Source organism: Poecilia reticulata, chromosome 12, assembly GCF_904066995.2.
Source record: "Poecilia reticulata chromosome 12, P_reticulata-male-v2, whole genome shotgun sequence".
Classification (NCBI taxonomy): Eukaryota; Metazoa; Chordata; class Actinopteri; order Cyprinodontiformes; family Poeciliidae; genus Poecilia; species Poecilia reticulata.
Window position 1 is genome coordinate 26,979,390 of NC_088841.1, and position 17,458 is coordinate 26,996,847.

A 17,458-nucleotide genomic window follows, 5' to 3' on the forward strand; every position below is an offset into this window, starting at 1 on the left:
TAACTGTCCATCTAACTGTCCATCCAACTGTCCATCCAACTGTCCATCCAACTGTCCATCCAACTGTCCATCCATCCAACTGTCCATCCAACTGTCCATCTAACTCTCCATCCAACTGTCCATCCAACTGTCCATCCAACTGTCCATCTAACTCTCCATCCAACTGTCCATCCAACTGTCCATCCAACTGTCCATCTAACTGTCCATCTAACTCTCCATCCAACTCTCCATCCATCTGTCCATCTAACTGTCCATCCAACTGTCCATCTAACTGTCCATCCATCTGTCCATCTAACTGTCCATCTAACTCTCCATCTAACTGTCCATCTAACTGTCCATCCAACTGTCCATCTAACTGTCCATCTAACTGTCCATCCAACTGTCCATCCAACTGTCCATCCAACTGTCCATCCATCCAACTGTCCATCCAACTGTCCATCTAACTCTCCATCTAACTGTCCATCTAACTGTCCATCTAACTCTCCATCTAACTGTCCATCCATCTAACTGTCCATCCAACTGTCCATCTAACTGTCCATCCAACTGTCCATCCAACTGTCCATCCAACTGTCCATCCATCCAACTGTCCATCCAACTGTCCATCTAACTCTCCATCCAACTGTCCATCTAACTGTCCATCTAACTCTCCATCCAACTCTCCATCCATCTGTCCATCTAACTGTCCATCCAACTGTCCATCTAACTGTCCATCTAACTGTCCATCTAACTCTCCATCTAACTGTCCATCTAACTGTCCATCTAACTGTCCATCCATCTAACTGTCCATCTAACTGTCCATCTAACTGTCCATCTAACTCTCCATCCAACTGTCCATCCAACTGTCCATCCAACTGTCCATCTAACTCTCCATCCAACTGTCCATCTAACTGTCCATCCAACTGTCCATCTAACTGTCCATCTAACTCTCCATCCAACTCTCCATCCAACTGTCCATCTAACTGTCCATCCATCTGTCCATCTAACTGTCCATCTAACTGTCCATCCAACTGTCCATCTTACTCTCCATCTAACTGTCCATCCAACTGTCCATCCAACTGTCCATCTAACTGTCCATCCAACTCTCCATCCAACTGTCCATCCATCTAACTGTCCATCTAACTGTCCATCTAACTGTCCATCCAACTGTCCATCTAACTCTCCATCCATCCAACTGTCCATCTAACTGTCCATCTAACTGTCCATCTAACTGTTGTTGGGAATGGAAATCCCGATCGATGAATCATAATTTGTATTGACACACGGAGCATAAAATCAGCCAAGAAAAGCATTCAGACTTTACTTATTTTATTCACTTTCAGCGCTGAAAGGAGACGCTTTTACCATTACATCCGAGAAGAGTTTCTAAAAAGTCTGTAGCGTCTCAGGAGAAAGAGGAGGGTAGCTGATTATATGGACTGAAGACACTCCCTGAAATCACACCATGTCTCTGTGGCCTGGGAAAACGTTTCTTTTTCGTGAGAAATGGACCTTGGTGTCTAACAGAATCAAACATGTAACTTTTTACTATGGGCCTTTGTCTAACAGCGTGTGACTCTTTCTCGACCTTGGTAAAGCGTCTCAACACTGTCCATCCAACTGTCCATCTAACTCTCCATCCATCCAACTGTCCATCCATCTGTCTCCTGAATTATTGATTATCAATCAGCTGATCGGTAACCCATCCCTCCCTGGTTGTGTCTCCTCGTCTCTGTGGACAGGATGGGGGACGTGTCGGAGGACAAGTCCAGCTTCTACTCCAATGCGGAGGACTACTGGAAGGACGTCCCTCCCACCGTGGACGGGATGCTCGGCGGCTACGGCAGCATCTCCAGCATCGACATCAGCGGCTCCAGGGCCTTCCTCAGGAAGTTCCTCGGGGTAAGAGGCGTTAGCATTAGCGTTAGCATTAGCGTTAGCACCGCGGCCGCTTCCTGTCCCAACGTGTGGCGCCCCCACCCCGCAGGACGGCGAAGGGAAGACGGGGACGGGCCGCGCCCTGGACTGCGGCGCTGGGATCGGCCGCATCAGCAAGCGGCTGCTGCTGCCGCTGTTCCGGACGGTGGACCTGGTGGACGTGACCCAGGACTTCCTGGACAAGGCCCGGACGTTCCTGGGCGGCGACGCCGAGCGGGTCGGGAACTACTACTGCTGCGGCCTGCAGGAGTTCGTCCCAGAACCGGACCGCTACGACGTCATCTGGATCCAGTGGGTCATCGGTGAGTCAGGGGACGCGTCGTCCATGATGTCCAGGATGTCCAAACCAAGGATGTTTTATTGTGACTTATTCCTGGTTGAATAACTTTATTCTAAACACTTCAGTTTGTTTGAAACATAAATTTTATCCGGATTTTTTTATGACAAAAGTTAAAAAAATGTCCGTATTTTTCTACACAGGAGTAAAAATGTGTTTAAATTCGTGGGAACATTAATTACCTGGACTCTTCCAACCAATAGAAACACATTTTGAACGTTTGCTCATCACAACCAGAACCTTTACATGTCTGCCACACTTTTCAGATTTCTCTCCTTTCCGTTTGCCCGGGTCTGGGGGTGTGAAAACTTTTGGTCTTTCTTCCCCCGCAGGTCACCTGACCGACGACCACCTGGTGGCGTTCCTGCGGCGCTGCCAGAAAGGCCTTCGTCCCGCCGGCCTCATCGTCATCAAAGACAACGTGTCGTACGAAGGCGTCGTCCCCGACGACGTGGACAGCAGCGTGTGCCGGGACCTGGACATCGTGCGGCGCCTGGTGGGCCGGGCCGGCCTGCGGGTCGTCCACGAGGAGCAGCAGCTCAACTTCCCCAAGGAGATCTACCAGGTGCACACGCTGGCCCTCAGGTAGGGGGGCGGAGCCTGTCGCCACGGCAACGCCCCCCAACCCCACCTGGACAAAAACTCCCTTTTTCAGGCCTGATGTGACGGACCGGTTCTGGTTCTGGTTCTGTCACTGAAACACATGAAGGCCGATACGAGACAAACAAGATTTATTGACGCTCAGGACCAGGGGCCGGGTCAGGACCAGGGGCCGGGTCAGGACCAGGTCTCGCTCTGCAGGCGGCCCGTCTTCTCCATGGCGACCAGCATCAGCTCCGCCTCCTGGCCGGACACGCCCCCTTCCTGCTGGAAGGCGAACTGCAGCGCGTCGCGCACGGCGGCCGGCATCTGCTTGGCGTTCCTGAACAGAACCAGAAACCGGGTCAGGAACCAACGGGTCGAAATAAAATCAGCAAAAAAAAAAAACACAAAGTTCTGTTTCTGGTCTCTTCATCCGTAGAAAATTAGAGCAGAACAGCAGGGACGGGTCCAGAGGTTCTGGTTCTGGACTGACCCGGCGATGTAGAAGCAGCCATGTTTGTTGCTCATCAGGTCCCAGAGCAGCGCTGCCTTCTCCCTCACACGGTGCTGAACGTACACCTTCTCCTCCTGAACACACACACACACACACACAGCTGATGACTCCACCTCACCGGGTCAGAACCAGAACCGGTCAGGTCAGGTCAGGTTCTGACCTGATCCCTGGAGAAGGCGGTGAAGAGCTGCAGCTTCCCAGCCGCCGTCATGGCCGCCCACTCAGAGCGGAAGTAGAAGTCCTTGGTCTCCGAGCGACAGCCGAAGAACAGAAGGTTGGCTGGAGGGAGGAGAGGGGAGCAGGATGACGAGCCGATCCGGATCAGGATGACGAGCCGATCCGGAGCGGCTGATCCGGATCAGGATGACGAGCCGATCCGGATTAGGATGACGAGCCGATCCGGATCAGGATGACGAGCCGATCCGGAGCGGCCGATCCGGATCAGGATGACGAGCCGATCCGGATCAGGATGACGAGCCGATCTGGAGCGGCCGATCAGGATGACGAGCCGATCCGGAGCGGCTGATCCAGATCAGAATGACGAGCTGATCCGGATCAGGATGACGAGCCGATCCGGATTGGCTGATCCAGATCAGGATGACGAGCCGATCCGGAGCGGCCGATCAGGATGACGAGCCGATCCGGAGCGGCTGATCCAGATCAGGATGACGAGCTGATCCGGATCAGGATGACGAGCCGATCCGGATTGGCTGATCCAGATCAGGATGACGAGCCGATCCGGAGCGTCTGATCAGGATGACGAGCTGATCCGGAGCGGCTGATCAGGATGACGAGCCGATCCGGAGCGGCTGATCAGGATGACGAGCCGATCCGGAGCGGCTGATCCGGATCAGGATGACGAGCCGATCCGGAGCGGCTGATCCGGATCAGGATGACGAGCCGATCCGGAGCGGCTGATCCAGATCAGGATGACGAGCCGATCCGGAGCGGCCGATCAGGATGACGAGCCGATCCGGAGCGGCTGATCCAGATCAGGATGACGAGCTGATCCGGATCAGGATGACGAGCCGATCCGGATTGGCTGATCCAGATCAGGATGACGAGCCGATCCGGAGCGTCTGATCAGGATGACGAGCTGATCCGGAGCGGCTGATCAGGATGACGAGCCGATCCGGAGCGGCTGATCAGGATGACGAGCCGATCCGGAGCGGCTGATCCGGATCAGGATGACGAGCCGATCCGGAGCGGCTGATCCGGATCAGGATGACGAGCCGATCCGGAGCGGCTGATCCAGATCAGGATGACGAGCCGATCCGGAGCCACCACTCACCTGCTTTTCCCTCAGAGAGCCTCTCCTGCAGCGCCGCCCTAAAGGGAGCCACTCCGGTTCCGGGTCCCACCAGAACCACGGGCGTGTCCAGGTCCGGAGGGAACCGCAGGCCGCCCCGCTTCACCCACAGCGGAACCAGAACCTCGCCTACATGAACAGGAAGTACCAGGTCTCACTCTGTCATGATGCAGAAACTCAACAACTAGAAGCTGAAATCAGCTTTTTGTACGGAAGAAAAACTGAAGTAGATCCACATTTCTTCCTTCCACACAACTTTCTTCCCCATATAGAATCTCGTTTCTAAAATTTTTTTGATCTACAATTAAAATTTGTGCTGAGAAACTTTTTAGTTTTATCAACAAAATAAAAATTTTAAACATTTATTTCCTTACTATAAAAATCAAAAATGGTTTTAGTTCATCTGCATTTAATAAAATATTAAAATTAAAACATTTTTTAAAGTGTATGGAACATTAAGACCATAATTAAAAAATATTTAAAATTTATAAAATTGAATAAAATTCTAATATTTCGATAATAAAGTTGAAATGTTTTTTTTTTTAGTGTCGTTTTAAAGGAATAAAAATTATTTTCCTGCTCAGATTTATGGTGAATTATTCTGATGGGCCGAACAGAACCGGGTCCCGGTCCGACCCGGTTCTGAGGAGACGGGAAGCCGTTCCCATGGCGACCACACAGCCTGATAAATTTACCGTAAATCCTGTAGAAGCTGCACATCTAGAAAGTAACTATCACTGAGTCTGGGTCCAGATGAGACCTGCTGCGGTTCTGGTTCTGACTGCGACGAACTGGACCCAGACGGCTACCAGAACCGACCTCGTTCCGGGTCCAGGGAGGCCAGCCAGTTGGAGCAGAGCCCGGTTCTGGGTCGGTGCAGCCTGGTTCTGTAGCGGACCACGGCCAGCAGAACCTGCAGCCGGCCGGGCAGAACCTGCAGGGAGACGGACCGGGTCAGAGGTCACGCTGCGGCGGGCCACGGCGGCGGGCGGGCGGTACCTTCAGGGACGAGGCGATGGAGAAGGAGCGCGGCTGGATCTCTGGGATCAGGTCCAGCAGCCGGTCCGGTTCCAGCTCTGCTGCGGTGAGAGGGAAGTCGGCCAGAACCTGGAACCACAACCAGAACCGGGTCACCGCGGGCGGGGAGCCCGGCTCGTCACGTCAGGCGGCGGGCCGGCGGGCGTGACCTCTGACCTCCAGCGCGGTGCGGCGCGGCCGGTCGCAGTACGCCTGCAGCTGGTCCCGACCCGCCGGCGAGCAGAACTCCAGCAGCTTGTCCCGCTCCAGGTCAGAGGTCGCCGCGGCAACCAGCAGCTCGAAGAAGGAGCGGCGCGGGACGGCCGCCACGTCCAGGTACCGCTCCACCAGGTGGCGCACCGAGCAGGGCCGGGGCAGCCGGGCCGGAACTGGGTCAGAACCACACAGATCAGCACCAGAACCTGCTGGAGCGGGTCCACCCGGACCGGACCCACCTGCTGCGTCGCTGTTCGGCGTCAGCGTGAATCTGGACTCCGGGTCCAACCGGAGCAGCTGGCAGAACCGCTGGACGTCGTCCTCCGAGTTCTGGGGACGGATCAGAACCACGTCTCCGGCTGAAAACCTGAACAGAACCACAGAGCTTGGGTCAGAACCCGGAATCAGTTGTCCGTCGGGGAACGTTACGGACTGGACCGGAGCGGGATCAGAACCGGACCGGACCGGGATCAGAACCTGACCGGGATCAGAACCGGACCGGACCGGGATCAGAACCGGACCGGGATCAGAACCCGACCGGGATCAGAACCCGACCGGGATCAGAACCGGACCGGACCGGGATCAGAACCGGACCGGACCGGGATCAGAACCGGACCGGGATCAGGACCGGACCGGACCGGGATCAGAACCGGACCGGGATCAGGACCGGACCGGGATCAGGACCGGACCGGGATCAGAACCGGACCGGGACCAGAACCGGACCGGGATCAGGACCGGACCGGACCGGGACCAGAACCGGACCGGGATCAGAACCGGACCGGGATCAGGACCGGTCCGGACCGGGATCAGAACCTGACCGGGATCAGAACCGGACCGGACCACCTACTGGATGTTGGATCCGCTGATGTCGAAGTCGAGCAGCCGGACGTCCTGGAAGTGGGTCGGGTCGGTGACCCGGCGGTTGGACAGCATCCGGGCCGGGAACGGACTGGACTCAGAGGCGATGGGCCGGTCCGGGTCGGTTCCTATCCGCTCCGGGTCGGTTCCGATCCGCTCCGGGTTCTGGTCCATCTTCTCATCCAGGAAGTGCAGCGTGTACGACGGCGGCAGTCTGCAGGACAAACAGCAGAACCTTCAAACCGGGCCTCAGAACCGGCTGCCGGGTCGGATCGGGTCGGGTCGCTCACGGCTCGTCGTCCCTCAGCGGCTCCACCTCGGACAGAACCGGGTACAGAACCAGAACCTTCTCCCAGAACGACTGGAGCCACGGGTCGATCACGGCGTCCGGCCTGCAGCAGGAGCACAGTTAGACCCGGTCCGGTCCAGAGCCGGTCCGGTCCAGACGGCGGGTCCATCTCACCCCAGGTCGTGCTGGTCGTCCGCCAGACCCACCGGAACCAACATGGCCGCCCCGAGCTGGACCAGACGCTTCTGGAGCTTCTTAGCCACGAAGTTAAACCTGCAGAAGAAGAAGAAGTTCTGAACGGGGACCTGGACGGGTTCTAAGAGGGTTCTGGTTCTGGACTAACTTTGGGTACGAAGAGTCTCCCAGTCCCAGAACCGCACAGTCCAGGCAGCTCAGCGACCCGGCCGGCAGAGACTTCCTGAACAAGAACCTCCAGAAGTTCTGAGGAGAGACGAGAAAATGGACCGGGTCAGACGGGTCGGACCAGACGGGTCGGACCGGGTCAGACGGGTCGGACCGGGTCCAGTTCTCGGAGTGAGCCCTGCGGTACCTTCATGTTGTCTGGAGGGTCTCCCTGCCCGGTGGTGGAACAAACGAAGACGACCAGAGACTCTGAGATCAGGTCGGCCTGGAGAGGAACCAGAACCAGAACCGTTACTGGACCCGCCCGGTCACTACAGAACCACCAGGTCCATTAAACAGGATTACTTTCTGAACTCTGATCCAGAACCGCACAGCATTCTGGGAGATGTAGGCAGAGGAAAGGCTGTAGCTGCTCAACCAGCCAAGAAAGACGTCAACTGACTCTATGGTTGCCTAGCAACTCGCTCCCTCTTTGGTTACCTAGCAACTCGCTCAGTCTTTGGTTGCCTAGCAACTCGCTCCCTCTTTGGTTACCTAGCAACTCGCTCACTCTTTGGTTGCCTAGCAACTCGCTCACTCTTTGGTTGCCTAGCAACTCGCTCCCTCTTTGGTTGCCTAGCAACTCGCTCACTCTTTGGTTGCCTAGCAACTCGCTCGCTCTCTGGTTGCCTAGCAACTCGCTCGCTCTCTGGTTGCCTAGCAACTCGCTCGCTCTCTGGTTGCCTAGCAACTCGCTCGCTCTTTGGTTGCCTAGCAACTCGCTCACTCTTTGGTTACCTAGCAACTCATTCACTCTTTGGTTGCCTAGCAACTCACTCCCTCTTTGGTTACCTAGCAACTCGCTCAGTCTTTGGTTGCCTAGCAACTCGCTCCCTCTTTGGTTACCTAGCAACTCGCTCACTCTTTGGTTGCCTAGCAACTCGCTCACTCTTTGGTTGCCTAGCAACTCGCTCCCTCTTTGGTTGCCTAGCAACTCGCTCACTCTTTGGTTGCCTAGCAACTCGCTCACTCTTTGGTTGCCTAGCAACTCGCTCACTCTTTGGTTGCCTAGCAACTCGCTCACTCTTTGGTTGCCTAGCAACTCGCTCACTCATTGGTTACCTAGCAACTCGCTCACTCTTTGGTTACCTAGCAACTCGCTCACTCTATGGTTGCCTAGCAACTCGCTCCCTCTTTGGTTACCTAGCAACTCGCTCAGTCTTTGGTTACCTAGCAACTCGCTCACTCTTTGGTTACCTAGCAACTCGCTCACTCTTTGGTTGCCTAGCAACTCGCTCCCTCTTTGGTTGCCTAGCAACTCGCTCAGTCTTTGGTTGCCTAGCAACTCGCTCCCTCTTTGGTTGCCTAGCAACTCGCTCACTCTTTGGTTGCCTAGCAACTCGCTCCCTCTTTGGTTGCCTAGCAACTCGCTCACTCTTTGGTTGCCTAGCAACTCGCTCACTCTTTGGTTGCCTAGCAACAGCCCGTTGCGCAGCAGCAGTTTCAGGTTTCGCCTCATAAATGTTTAAAAATGAAAAAACGCAGCAGAGAAACTGAATAAAAAGTTTGTTAGCATTTCAGAAATTTAAAACAAAAATCAATAATTATCCATAAACAGGTTTATCATGTTAAGACTCCAACCAGCCACCGCGTGTTGCTAGGTCGTGTTAGCAGCTAGTTAGCCGTAGCCTGAACCGACTCAAACCTTCACTCAACGTAAGGCTTTTTAACGACGGCCGGATTCTCCCACGTCAAACGCAGAAAGAAAAACAAACTTTTCCCTCCCTGTCGCTTTCTGACCAAACTGAAGACACTTAAGCAACAAACCGACACAAAAAATAAACGTTTTATGAAACTGAAGACATTTTACACGTTTTTTTTTTTATAATTAAATTAGTATTCAGCCCCTTTTACTGCAATGGCCTGAAATAAAACCCTTGAGATGAACTGACATGGAGGAGCACAGAACCTCTGGAGGAGCTGCAGAGCCGCCAGTGAAACATGGCAGTGGCAGTGTCATGCTGTGGGAAGCTGGATCAGAACCGGACTCACCACGTTGTATCCGTCCAGAGGCAGAACCCGGACCCTCAGCCGCCTCCTCTGGGCCTGCCGCCCGACCCGCTGGGCCGTGTCCTGGGCGGTTCCGGTCTGACTCCCGAACAGAACCAGCAGAGCGGGAGCCGCCATGATGTCTGACCCAAAACCCGGTGAAAGTCAGAAGGAAACCAGGAAGCACTGAAAGCTCATTCAGCCTCTGGATATAAACCAATTCATAAACTGGTCCAGCAGAACCGGAACCAGAACCGATGCTAACTGAACACACGCAGATAAAAAGAAAGCCTGCATGTTAACTAGTTTTACATAAATATTAAGACATAAAGGCAAAAATAAATCATCTTCTGATCTGCAGCCAACAGCTAAACATCAGTTTCTTCACCTTAAAGTTTGTGTTTTAAACAGAAAAACATTTTTATAATAATTTTCCAATAAATATTGACTTTACTTTAGTCTTAAATTCCCTTACTAGATTAAATTTGTGTTTAAAAACAGAGGAAATCAAGCAGGTTTTGTGACATTCATCAGTGTAGCTGCCGCTAGCTGCTGCTAGCCGCTGCTAGCTGCCGCTAGCCGCTACTAGCTGACAGGTAACAGAGAAAATGAGCAAATATTTCCACTCGGGGTAAATTTCCTCGCGTGTAAAACTCACAGAAAAGGAGAAGCTACACAGATAAAACATTTACCTCCGCTGTCTTTCTCTGGAACAACTTTAAACGACCTTAAAGTTAGTTGAAGCTAGCCAGAAAGCAAGCGAAACGCTTTACGGCAAGCCGGCGGCGCGCTGCATTCAAGAACCAGCCAGAGAGTGGGAGATTATACTTTAAGTTTTCCATTACAGAAAATTATATTTAATCCAGTAACTCATCGCTGAGTGAAACACGTTATATAGATATATAGATTACTTCCGCCCAGAATGGTGATTTAAAGTCTTTACTTCTGTTAATTATGATGATTTTCGTCTCTCGATGCTGAACAATCCGGACCTAAAATCGGCTCCTGAACGCAACAGAAAGCTTCACGCCACAGGGTTGATTACAGCTTTTATTTTATTGTCTTACAGCTTTAAATGTCATGTTTATATGTGGTGTAAACGTCCTAAACATTCAGCCGCATGCAGGTAAAGTCTGGAAGAGATAAGAGCACTTTAGAGTAACGTTTCCATGGTGACCAGTTTAAAAGCGAAGCCTGATTAAAGCTTTTTAATCGTTTTAAAACTCATAAAACAAACAACATGGCGGAAAACCGTCGGCTCTCCTGCTGCTACTTCGGCTACAAAAGCAGAAAGATCCCAACAGAACCGGCCCGGTTCCGACCCACAGGAACCCAACGGCGCCTCCGGGTTCTGTTGGTGGATCTTTAAAACCAGCTGAGAGCAGCTGGTGGATCGTGCATAAATACGCAGGCGGCGGCCCGGTTCCGGTCCGGTCCGGGCCCGGTTCCGGCCCGGTTCTAGTTCTGGTAGAGCCGGATGCGCTGGGAGATGCTGCTGCGGCACAGAGGGCAGTTCTGGAGGGCGTCGCTGCAGATCCGGCAGCAGCAGACGTGACCGCAGGGCAGGAAGACGACCTGGGCCTGGAGGAGAGGAAAACCTGGTGAGAGCGGACCGGACCGGACCGGACCAGAACCTGTCCAGAACCCGACCAGAACCCACCCAGAACCTGCCCATAACCCACCCATAACCCGACCTGGGCCTGGAGGAGAGGAAAACCTGGTGAGAGCGGAGCGGACCGGACCGGACCGGACCGGACCAGAACCTGTCCAAAACCCGACCAGAACCCACCCAGAACCTGCCCAGAACCCACCCAGAACCCGACCAGAACCCACCCAGAACCCGACCTGGGCCTGGAGGAGAGGAAAACCTGGTGAGAGCGGACTGGACCGGACCGGACTGGACCAGAACCTGTCCAAAACCCGACCAGAACCCACCCAGAACCTGCCCAGAACCCACCCATAACCCGACCTGAGCCTGGAGGAGAGGAAAACCTGGTGAGAGCGGACTGGACCGGACCGGACCGGACCAGAACCTGTCCAGAACCCGACCAGAACCCACCCAGAACCTGCCCAGAACCCACCCATAACCCGACCTGGGCCTGGAGGAGAGGAAAACCTGGTGAGACCGGACTGGACCGGACCGGACTGGACCAGAACCTGTCCAGAACCCGACCAGAACCCACCCAAAACCTGCCCAGAACCCACCCATAACCCGACCAGAACCCACCCAGAACCCACCCATAACCCGACCTGGGCCTGGAGGAGAGGAAAACCTGGTGAGACCGGACCGGACCAGAACCTGTCCAAAACCCGACCAGAACCCACCCAGAACCCGACCTGGGCCTGGAGGAGAGGAAAACCTGGTGAGACCGGACCGGACCGGACCGGACCAGACCAGAACCCGGACTGGACCAGAACCTGTCCAAAACCCGGACTGGACTGGACCAGAACCCGACTAGAACCCACCCAGAACCCGTCCAGAACCAGCTGGTCAGGAAGAGTCAGGTCAGTAAAACATTAAGATAGAAAACCGAAGGGGACTGAGGACACGCCCCTGAGGACACGCCCCTGAGGGACGCCCCTGAGGACACGCCCCTGAGGGACGCCGCGGCTAGCAGACCCAGGCGGCCTCTTACCCCGACCTCCATGCAGACCACGCACTCCGAGCCGCCCGGCCCCTCCACCGGTGTGGGGGCGGAGGGCGTGACGGGGGTCCCTGGGGTCCCTGGGGTCCGTGGCGACCGCGGCGGGCTCGGGGTCGGCGCGGTGGCGGTGCTGGGCGCCAGAGGAGACGGGGGCGGGGTCAGACCCGTCGGGGTTTCTGCTTTGCTGGTTCCTGCAGAAGCAGCAGAAGGTCAGTGACCCTGACCCCTGGTGGGCGGGGCTTAAGCAGGTCAGGTGCCGGTACCTGCAGGCGCTCGGTCCCGGGCCCAGTTCAGCAGAGCTTTCTGGATCCCGGCCTCCTGAACGCCCAGCTGCAAAACAAGAACCAGCTGCTGATTGGACGATGCGCCTAAACCGCTAAGCTAGCAGAGGTTCATTCTGCCGCTGCTAGCTTAGCCGGCGCTCGTTAGCCGGTTAAGCTAGCAGAGGTTCACCTGCTAGCTTAGCCGGCGCTCGTTAGCCGGCTAAGCTAGCAGAGGTTCATTCTGCTAGCTTAGCCGGCGCTCGTTAGCCGGCTAAGCTAGCAGAGGTTCATTCTGCTAGCTTAGCCGGCGCTCGTTAGCCGGTTAAGCTAGCAGAGGTTCATTCTGCTAGCTTAGCCGGCGCTCGTTAGCCGGCTAAGCTAGCAGAGGTTCATTCTGCTAGCTTAGCCGGCGCTCGTTAGCCGGCTAAGCTAGCAGAGGTTCATTCTGCTAGCTTAGCCGGCGCTCGTTAGCTATAAACGTCATGAACCTCACAATACAAGTAAATATTTAGCTCCAAGCTAAGCTACTGGTTGTGAAGCTAACCAGCTAGCGGGCTGTTCAGTTTTTACAGTGCAACTTCAGACATGGCGCCTGTGACCCGGGCTCCAGCCTGACCTTCTTGAGGTCCGGCGCCGTCGTGTGGCGCAGCGTTTCCATGGTGACGTGGTGGTGGGCCAGGACAGGCAGGTAGTGCTGAGCCGACAGCTTGCAGAGCAGGTTCACCAGCTCCGTCTCCAGACCGGCTTCCTGCAGCCAAACCCGCGTCAGCTCGTTCACTCACCCCGTCAAACCTCACCGCTCGGCGGGCTTTGACTAGACCTGCATCCGGAGCGACAGCGGCTTGGCGTCCAGCAGCCGCTGGTACTGGATCATCCAGTAGTTCTGCTGGCTGGAGTCCGACTTCTTCTCTATCTCCACCTGGAAAACACAGGAAGCAGAATGCTAAAGCTAGCAGACAGCGCTAGCAGCTAACGCTAGCAGCTAACGCTAACGCTAGCGCCGCCTCACCAGAACCTGCCGCAGCTCCTGCTCCCGCTGGTCCCTCTGCTTCAGCAGCTGCTGCAGCAGGTCGCTGAGCGCCGTGCGCTGCTCCACCAGGACCTCCTGAAAACAGAGAGCATCATGGGAAATGCAGTTTAATCCTTCAAGCAAACTAAAACGTGATAAAATAAAGATAAACTCAAGTAAAACTTTTACAAACTAAACAAAGGAAACAATTAAACTGTTTACAGTGTTGGTGCGTCAGATTTATGGATGTAGCAGAAACGCATGAAACCAAAGGTTCCAGGAGGACAGATGGACAGACAGACGGACGAATGGACAGATGGACGGCCTTCATGAGGAACTGAACCAACATGCAGCAAACAAACAGGAAGTGGCCGACATCAAACAGGAAGTGGCCGGCAGCAAACAGGAAGTGGCTGGCAGAAAACAGGAAGTGGCCAGCAGCAAACAGGAAGTGGCCGGCAGAAAACAGGAAGTGGCCGGCAGAAAACAGGAAGTGGCAAACAGCAAACAGGAAGTGGCCAACAGCAAACAGGAAGTAGCCGGAAGAAAACAGGAAGTGGTCGACAGCAAACAGGAAGTGGCCAGCAGCAAACAGGAAGTGGCCAGCAGCAAACAGGAAGTGGCCGACAGCAAACAGGAAGTGGCCGGCAGCAAACAGGAAGTGGCCGACAGCAAACAGGAAGTGGCCGGCAGTATACAGGAAGTGGCCGACAGCAAACAGGAAGTGGCCGACAGCAAACAGGAAGTGGCCGGCAGTATACAGGAAGTGGCCGACAGCAAACAGGAAGTGGTCGACAGCAAACAGGAAGTGGCCGGCAGTATACAGGAAGTGGCCGACAGCAAACAGGAAGTGGCCGACAGCAAACAGGAAGTGGCCGGCAGTATACAGGAAGTGGCCGACAGCAAACAGGAAGTGGCCGACAGCAAACAGGAAGTGGCCGGCAGTATACAGGAAGTGGCCGACAGCAAACGGGAAGTGGCCGACAGCAAACAGGAAGTGGCCGATGTACCTGCAGGCTCTCGGCATCCAGGCTCCGCCTCTTGACCTCCAGCTTAGTGAGCTGCATGAGTTCGGCCTCAATGGCTTTGATCTGAGGAATGAGAGCCACATGCAGCTTTAATGGGCGATGGGATGAGCAGCCGAAGGTCAAAGGTCGCCTGAGAGCGGCGGCGGCTCACCTGGCTGCGGATGTAGCCGTGGACGGCGTCCTTCTGCAGCTGCAGCGCCTGGAACGCAGCTTTCTGCATCTCCTCCTGAGGAGCACAGAGACTGTGAGGCGCCGCCTGCAGGCCGGGACCGGCACTGCAGCGCGACCTCTCACCTCCTGCAGGATCTGGGCGATGGCCTTGGACTTGTCCAGAACCTGCAGCGACAGCATCCGGTCGAACTTCCTGTCCAGAGACTCCAGGCTGGCAGAGGAGACGGGGTCAGGGCCACGGTGCGTTCAGGGACACGGTGCGTTCAGGGACCCGGTCAGGAACACGGCGCGTTCAGGGCCACGGTGCGTTCAGGAACACGGTGCGTTCAGGGCCACGGTGCGTTCAGGAACACGGTGCGTTCAGGAACACGGTCAGGGACACGGTGCGTTCAGGAACACGGTGCGTTCAGGGCCACGGTGCGTTTGAGGACCCCGCGGTGCGTTCAGGGACCCGGTGCGTTTGAGGGCCCGGCGGTGCGTTCAGGGACACGGTGCGTTTGAGGACCCCGCGGTGCGTTCAGGGACACGGTGCGTTCAGGAACACGGTGCGTTCAGGAACACGGTGCGTTCAGGAACACGGTGCGTTTGAGGACCCCGCGGTGCGTTCAGGGACCCGGTGCGTTTGAGGACCCCGCGGTGCGTTCAGGGACACGGTGCGTTTGAGGACCCCGCGGTGCGTTCAGGGACACGGTGCGTTTGAGGACCCCGCGGTGCGTTCAGGGACACGGTGCGTTTGAGGACCCCGCGGTGCGTTCAGGGACACGGTGCGTTTGAGGACCCCGCGGTGCGTTCAGGGACACGGTGCGTTTGAGGACCCCGCGGTGCGTTCAGGGACACGGTGCGTTTGAGGACCCCGCGGTGCGTTCAGGGACACGGTGCGTTTGAGGACCCCGCGGTGCGTTCAGGGACACGGTGCGTTTGAGGGCGCCGCGGTGCGTTCAGGGACACGGTGCGTTTGAGGACCCCGCGGTGCGTTCAGGGACACGGTGCGTTTGAGGACCCCGCGGTGCGTTCAGGGACACGGTGCGTTTGAGGACCCCGCGGTGCGTTCAGGGACACGGTGCGTTTGAGGACCCCGCGGTGCGTTTGAGGACCCGGCGGTGCGTTTGAGGACCCGGCGGTGCGTTTGAGGACCCGGCGGTGCGTTCAGGGAGACGGTGCGTTCAGAGACCCGGCGGTGCGTTTGAGGACCCCGCGGTGCGTTCAGGGACACGGTGCGTTTGAGGACCCCGTGGTGCGTTCAGAGACCCGGCGGTGCGTTCAGAGACCCCGCGGTGCGTTTGAGGACCCCGCGGTGCGTTCAGGGACACGGTGCGTTTGAGGACCCCGCGGTGCGTTCAGGGACACGGTGCGTTCAGAGACCCGGCGGTGCGTTCAGGGACCCCGCGGTGCGTTTGAGGACCCCACGGTGCATTCAGGGACACGGTGCGTTTGAGGACCCCACGGTGCGTTCAGGGACACGGTGCGTTTGAGGACCCCGCGGTGCGTTCAGCGACACGGTGCGTTCAGCGACACGGTGCGTTCAGCGACACGGTGCGTTCAGGGCCACGGTGCGTTCAGGGACATGTGTGCAGAGTGTGGTCAAACCTGCGGTGCGCCTCAGACACCAGGCTCTGCCTGCGGCTGTCGCTGGCCTCCTGCAGGAGGCTCATGCTGTAGCCGTCTGATAGCATCTTCTGCATGGCGGCTGCAAACACAACCGGACTCAGACGGAACCAGAACCAGAACCAGAACCAGGTGATTAAACATGAAACGCTCTGAGCTGCTAGCGCTGCTAGCTGGAACGCTGGCTGAGCTAACCCATAGCTCTGCTGACGCCCCATGCTAACGCAGCGCTTAGCTAACCTGCCACCTCCCTCCTCCTCAGGGAGCCGGCCTCCTCCTGGGTGACGGCCGTCAGCTGCTCCATGCGGATCCTGATGGATCAGACAAACATTCAGACGGTTTTCCGGGTCCGTCATGAATCCGGATTCAGGAAGCTGAAGGATCTGCTCCATGTTTTCTTTTCTCCAGCTAAACAATCGGATCAGAACTCACCGGTCCTCCTCCATGGCCTGGAGGAACTCCGCGCTCTTCTTCTGCCTGCAGACACATCCACAGGATCATCAGCCGCGAGCCGCCAGCGGTTAGCTGCTAGCAGTTAGCTGCTAGTGGTAAGCTGCTAGCGGTTAGCTGCTAGTGGTTAGCCGCTAGCGGTTACCTGCTCGCGGTTAGCTGCTAGTGGTTAGCTGCTAGTGGTTAGCCGCTAGCGGTTACCTGCTCGCGGTTAGCTGCTAGTGGTTAGCTGCTAGTGGTTAGCCGCTAGCGGTTACCTGCTCGCGGTTAGCTGCTAGTGGTTAGCTGCTAGTGGTTAGCCGCTAGCGGTTACCTGCTCGCGGTTAGCTGCTAGTGGTTAGCCGCTAGCGGTTACCTCCTCGCGGTTAGCCACTAGCGGTTAGCTGCTAGCCGCTAGTGGTTAGCTGCTAGCGGTAAGCCCCTAGCAGTTAGCTGCTAGCCGCTAGTGGTTAGCTGCTAATGGTAAGCCCCTAGCGGTTAGCTGCTAGCCGCTAGTGGTTAGCTGCTAGAGGTTACCTGCTTGCAGTTAGCTGCTAGTGGTTAGCCGCTAGCAGTTAGCTGCTAGTGGTAAGCCACTAGCGGTTAGCTGCTAGCCGCTAGTGTTTAGCTGCTTAGCTGCTAGCCGCTAGTGGTTAGCTGCTAATGGTTATCCCCTAGCGGTTATCTGCCAGCGGTTAGCTGCTAGCGGCTCCTACCTGCTGTTGTCCATCAGCAGGCTGCTGACGCGGCTGCTGATGTTGTCCTCGGCCTGTCGGACCCGCTCCAGAACCTGCTGCCTCTCGGCCTCCTGAGCTCTCTGCTGCTGGCTGAAGCCGAGCTCCACGCGCTCCTGGTCCTGGTCGGGATCAGGAACCGGATCA

General features: G+C 56.2%; 3 protein-coding genes across 16 annotated transcripts in view; 1 reads left to right on the plus strand and 2 right to left on the minus strand.

The window, feature by feature from the left end:
• ntmt1 (N-terminal Xaa-Pro-Lys N-methyltransferase 1) overlaps window positions 1-3,238 on the plus strand; it is a 10,463-nt gene extending 7,225 nt beyond the window's left edge. The window contains exons 3-5 of the mRNA XM_008424815.3: window positions 1,719-1,878; window positions 1,964-2,216; window positions 2,584-3,238. Of these exons, the coding sequence (XP_008423037.1) occupies window positions 1,720-1,878; window positions 1,964-2,216; window positions 2,584-2,840 (669 nt within the window). The 5' untranslated portion in view covers window position 1,719 and the 3' untranslated portion in view covers window positions 2,841-3,238. The remainder of the gene's footprint in view (window positions 1-1,718; window positions 1,879-1,963; window positions 2,217-2,583) is intronic.
• ndor1 (NADPH dependent diflavin oxidoreductase 1) lies at window positions 2,966-10,329 on the minus strand. 4 transcript variants are annotated; one of them, XM_081613270.1, is made up of 14 exons: window positions 10,120-10,329; window positions 9,431-9,570; window positions 7,587-7,664; window positions 7,380-7,477; window positions 7,211-7,309; window positions 7,038-7,139; window positions 6,737-6,961; window positions 5,851-6,256; window positions 5,656-5,763; window positions 5,476-5,590; window positions 4,639-4,785; window positions 3,508-3,626; window positions 3,327-3,421; window positions 2,966-3,173 (listed from the first exon to the last, which is right to left on the minus strand). In XM_081613270.1, the coding sequence occupies exons 2-14, from the start codon at window positions 9,563-9,565 to the stop codon at window positions 3,029-3,031; spliced, it is 1,872 nt and encodes a 623-aa protein (XP_081469396.1). In that variant the 5' UTR covers window positions 9,566-9,570; window positions 10,120-10,329; the 3' UTR covers window positions 2,966-3,028. The 4 variants fall into 4 exon arrangements, with proteins under 4 accessions (XP_081469396.1, XP_081469395.1, XP_081469394.1 ...); XM_081613269.1 differs by having other exon boundaries at window positions 9,431-9,632; XM_081613268.1 differs by having other exon boundaries at window positions 9,431-9,691.
• A 134-nt stretch (window positions 10,330-10,463) lies between these two features.
• lrsam1 (leucine rich repeat and sterile alpha motif containing 1) overlaps window positions 10,464-17,458 on the minus strand; it is a 17,409-nt gene continuing 10,414 nt past the window's right edge. For 4 of the 11 annotated variants that reach the window (XM_081613258.1, XM_081613259.1, XM_081613257.1 and 1 more), the window contains exons 13-26: window positions 17,294-17,433; window positions 16,581-16,625; window positions 16,389-16,459; window positions 16,131-16,230; window positions 14,667-14,754; window positions 14,524-14,598; window positions 14,355-14,435; window positions 13,345-13,440; window positions 13,156-13,254; window positions 12,952-13,083; window positions 12,336-12,402; window positions 12,064-12,263; window positions 11,268-11,770; window positions 10,464-11,223 (exon numbers count right to left, since the gene is read on the minus strand). In XM_081613258.1, coding sequence (XP_081469384.1) covers window positions 10,626-11,223; window positions 11,268-11,770; window positions 12,064-12,263; window positions 12,336-12,402; window positions 12,952-13,083; window positions 13,156-13,254; window positions 13,345-13,440; window positions 14,355-14,435; window positions 14,524-14,598; window positions 14,667-14,754; window positions 16,131-16,230; window positions 16,389-16,459; window positions 16,581-16,625; window positions 17,294-17,433 — 2,295 coding nt within the window. In that variant the 3' untranslated portion in view covers window positions 10,464-10,625. Of the gene's footprint in view, window positions 11,224-11,256; window positions 11,771-12,063; window positions 12,264-12,335; window positions 12,403-12,951; window positions 13,084-13,155; window positions 13,255-13,344; window positions 13,441-14,354; window positions 14,436-14,523; window positions 14,599-14,666; window positions 14,755-16,130; window positions 16,231-16,388; window positions 16,460-16,580; window positions 16,626-17,293; window positions 17,434-17,458 lie in introns of all 11 variants that reach the window. The other 7 variants (XM_081613261.1, XM_081613263.1, XM_081613262.1 and 4 more) reach the window with 7 other exon arrangements.

What these genes read in the sequence shown, in the direction of transcription:
- ndor1 (XM_081613270.1), bottom strand. Translation starts at nt 9,565, where the DNA reads ATGGCGGCTCCCGCTCTGCTGGTTCTGTTCGGGAGTCAGACCGGAACC. An exon ending in CGCGCCGCACCGCGCTGGAG is followed by an intron (nt 5,764 to 5,850) that starts GTCAGAGGTCAC and finishes TTGTGGTTCCAG; the next exon opens with GTTCTGGCCGACTTCCCTCT. An exon ending in CTCCCTGGACCCGGAACGAG is followed by an intron (nt 4,786 to 5,475) that starts GTCGGTTCTGGT and finishes CTGTTCATGTAG; the next exon opens with GCGAGGTTCTGGTTCCGCTG.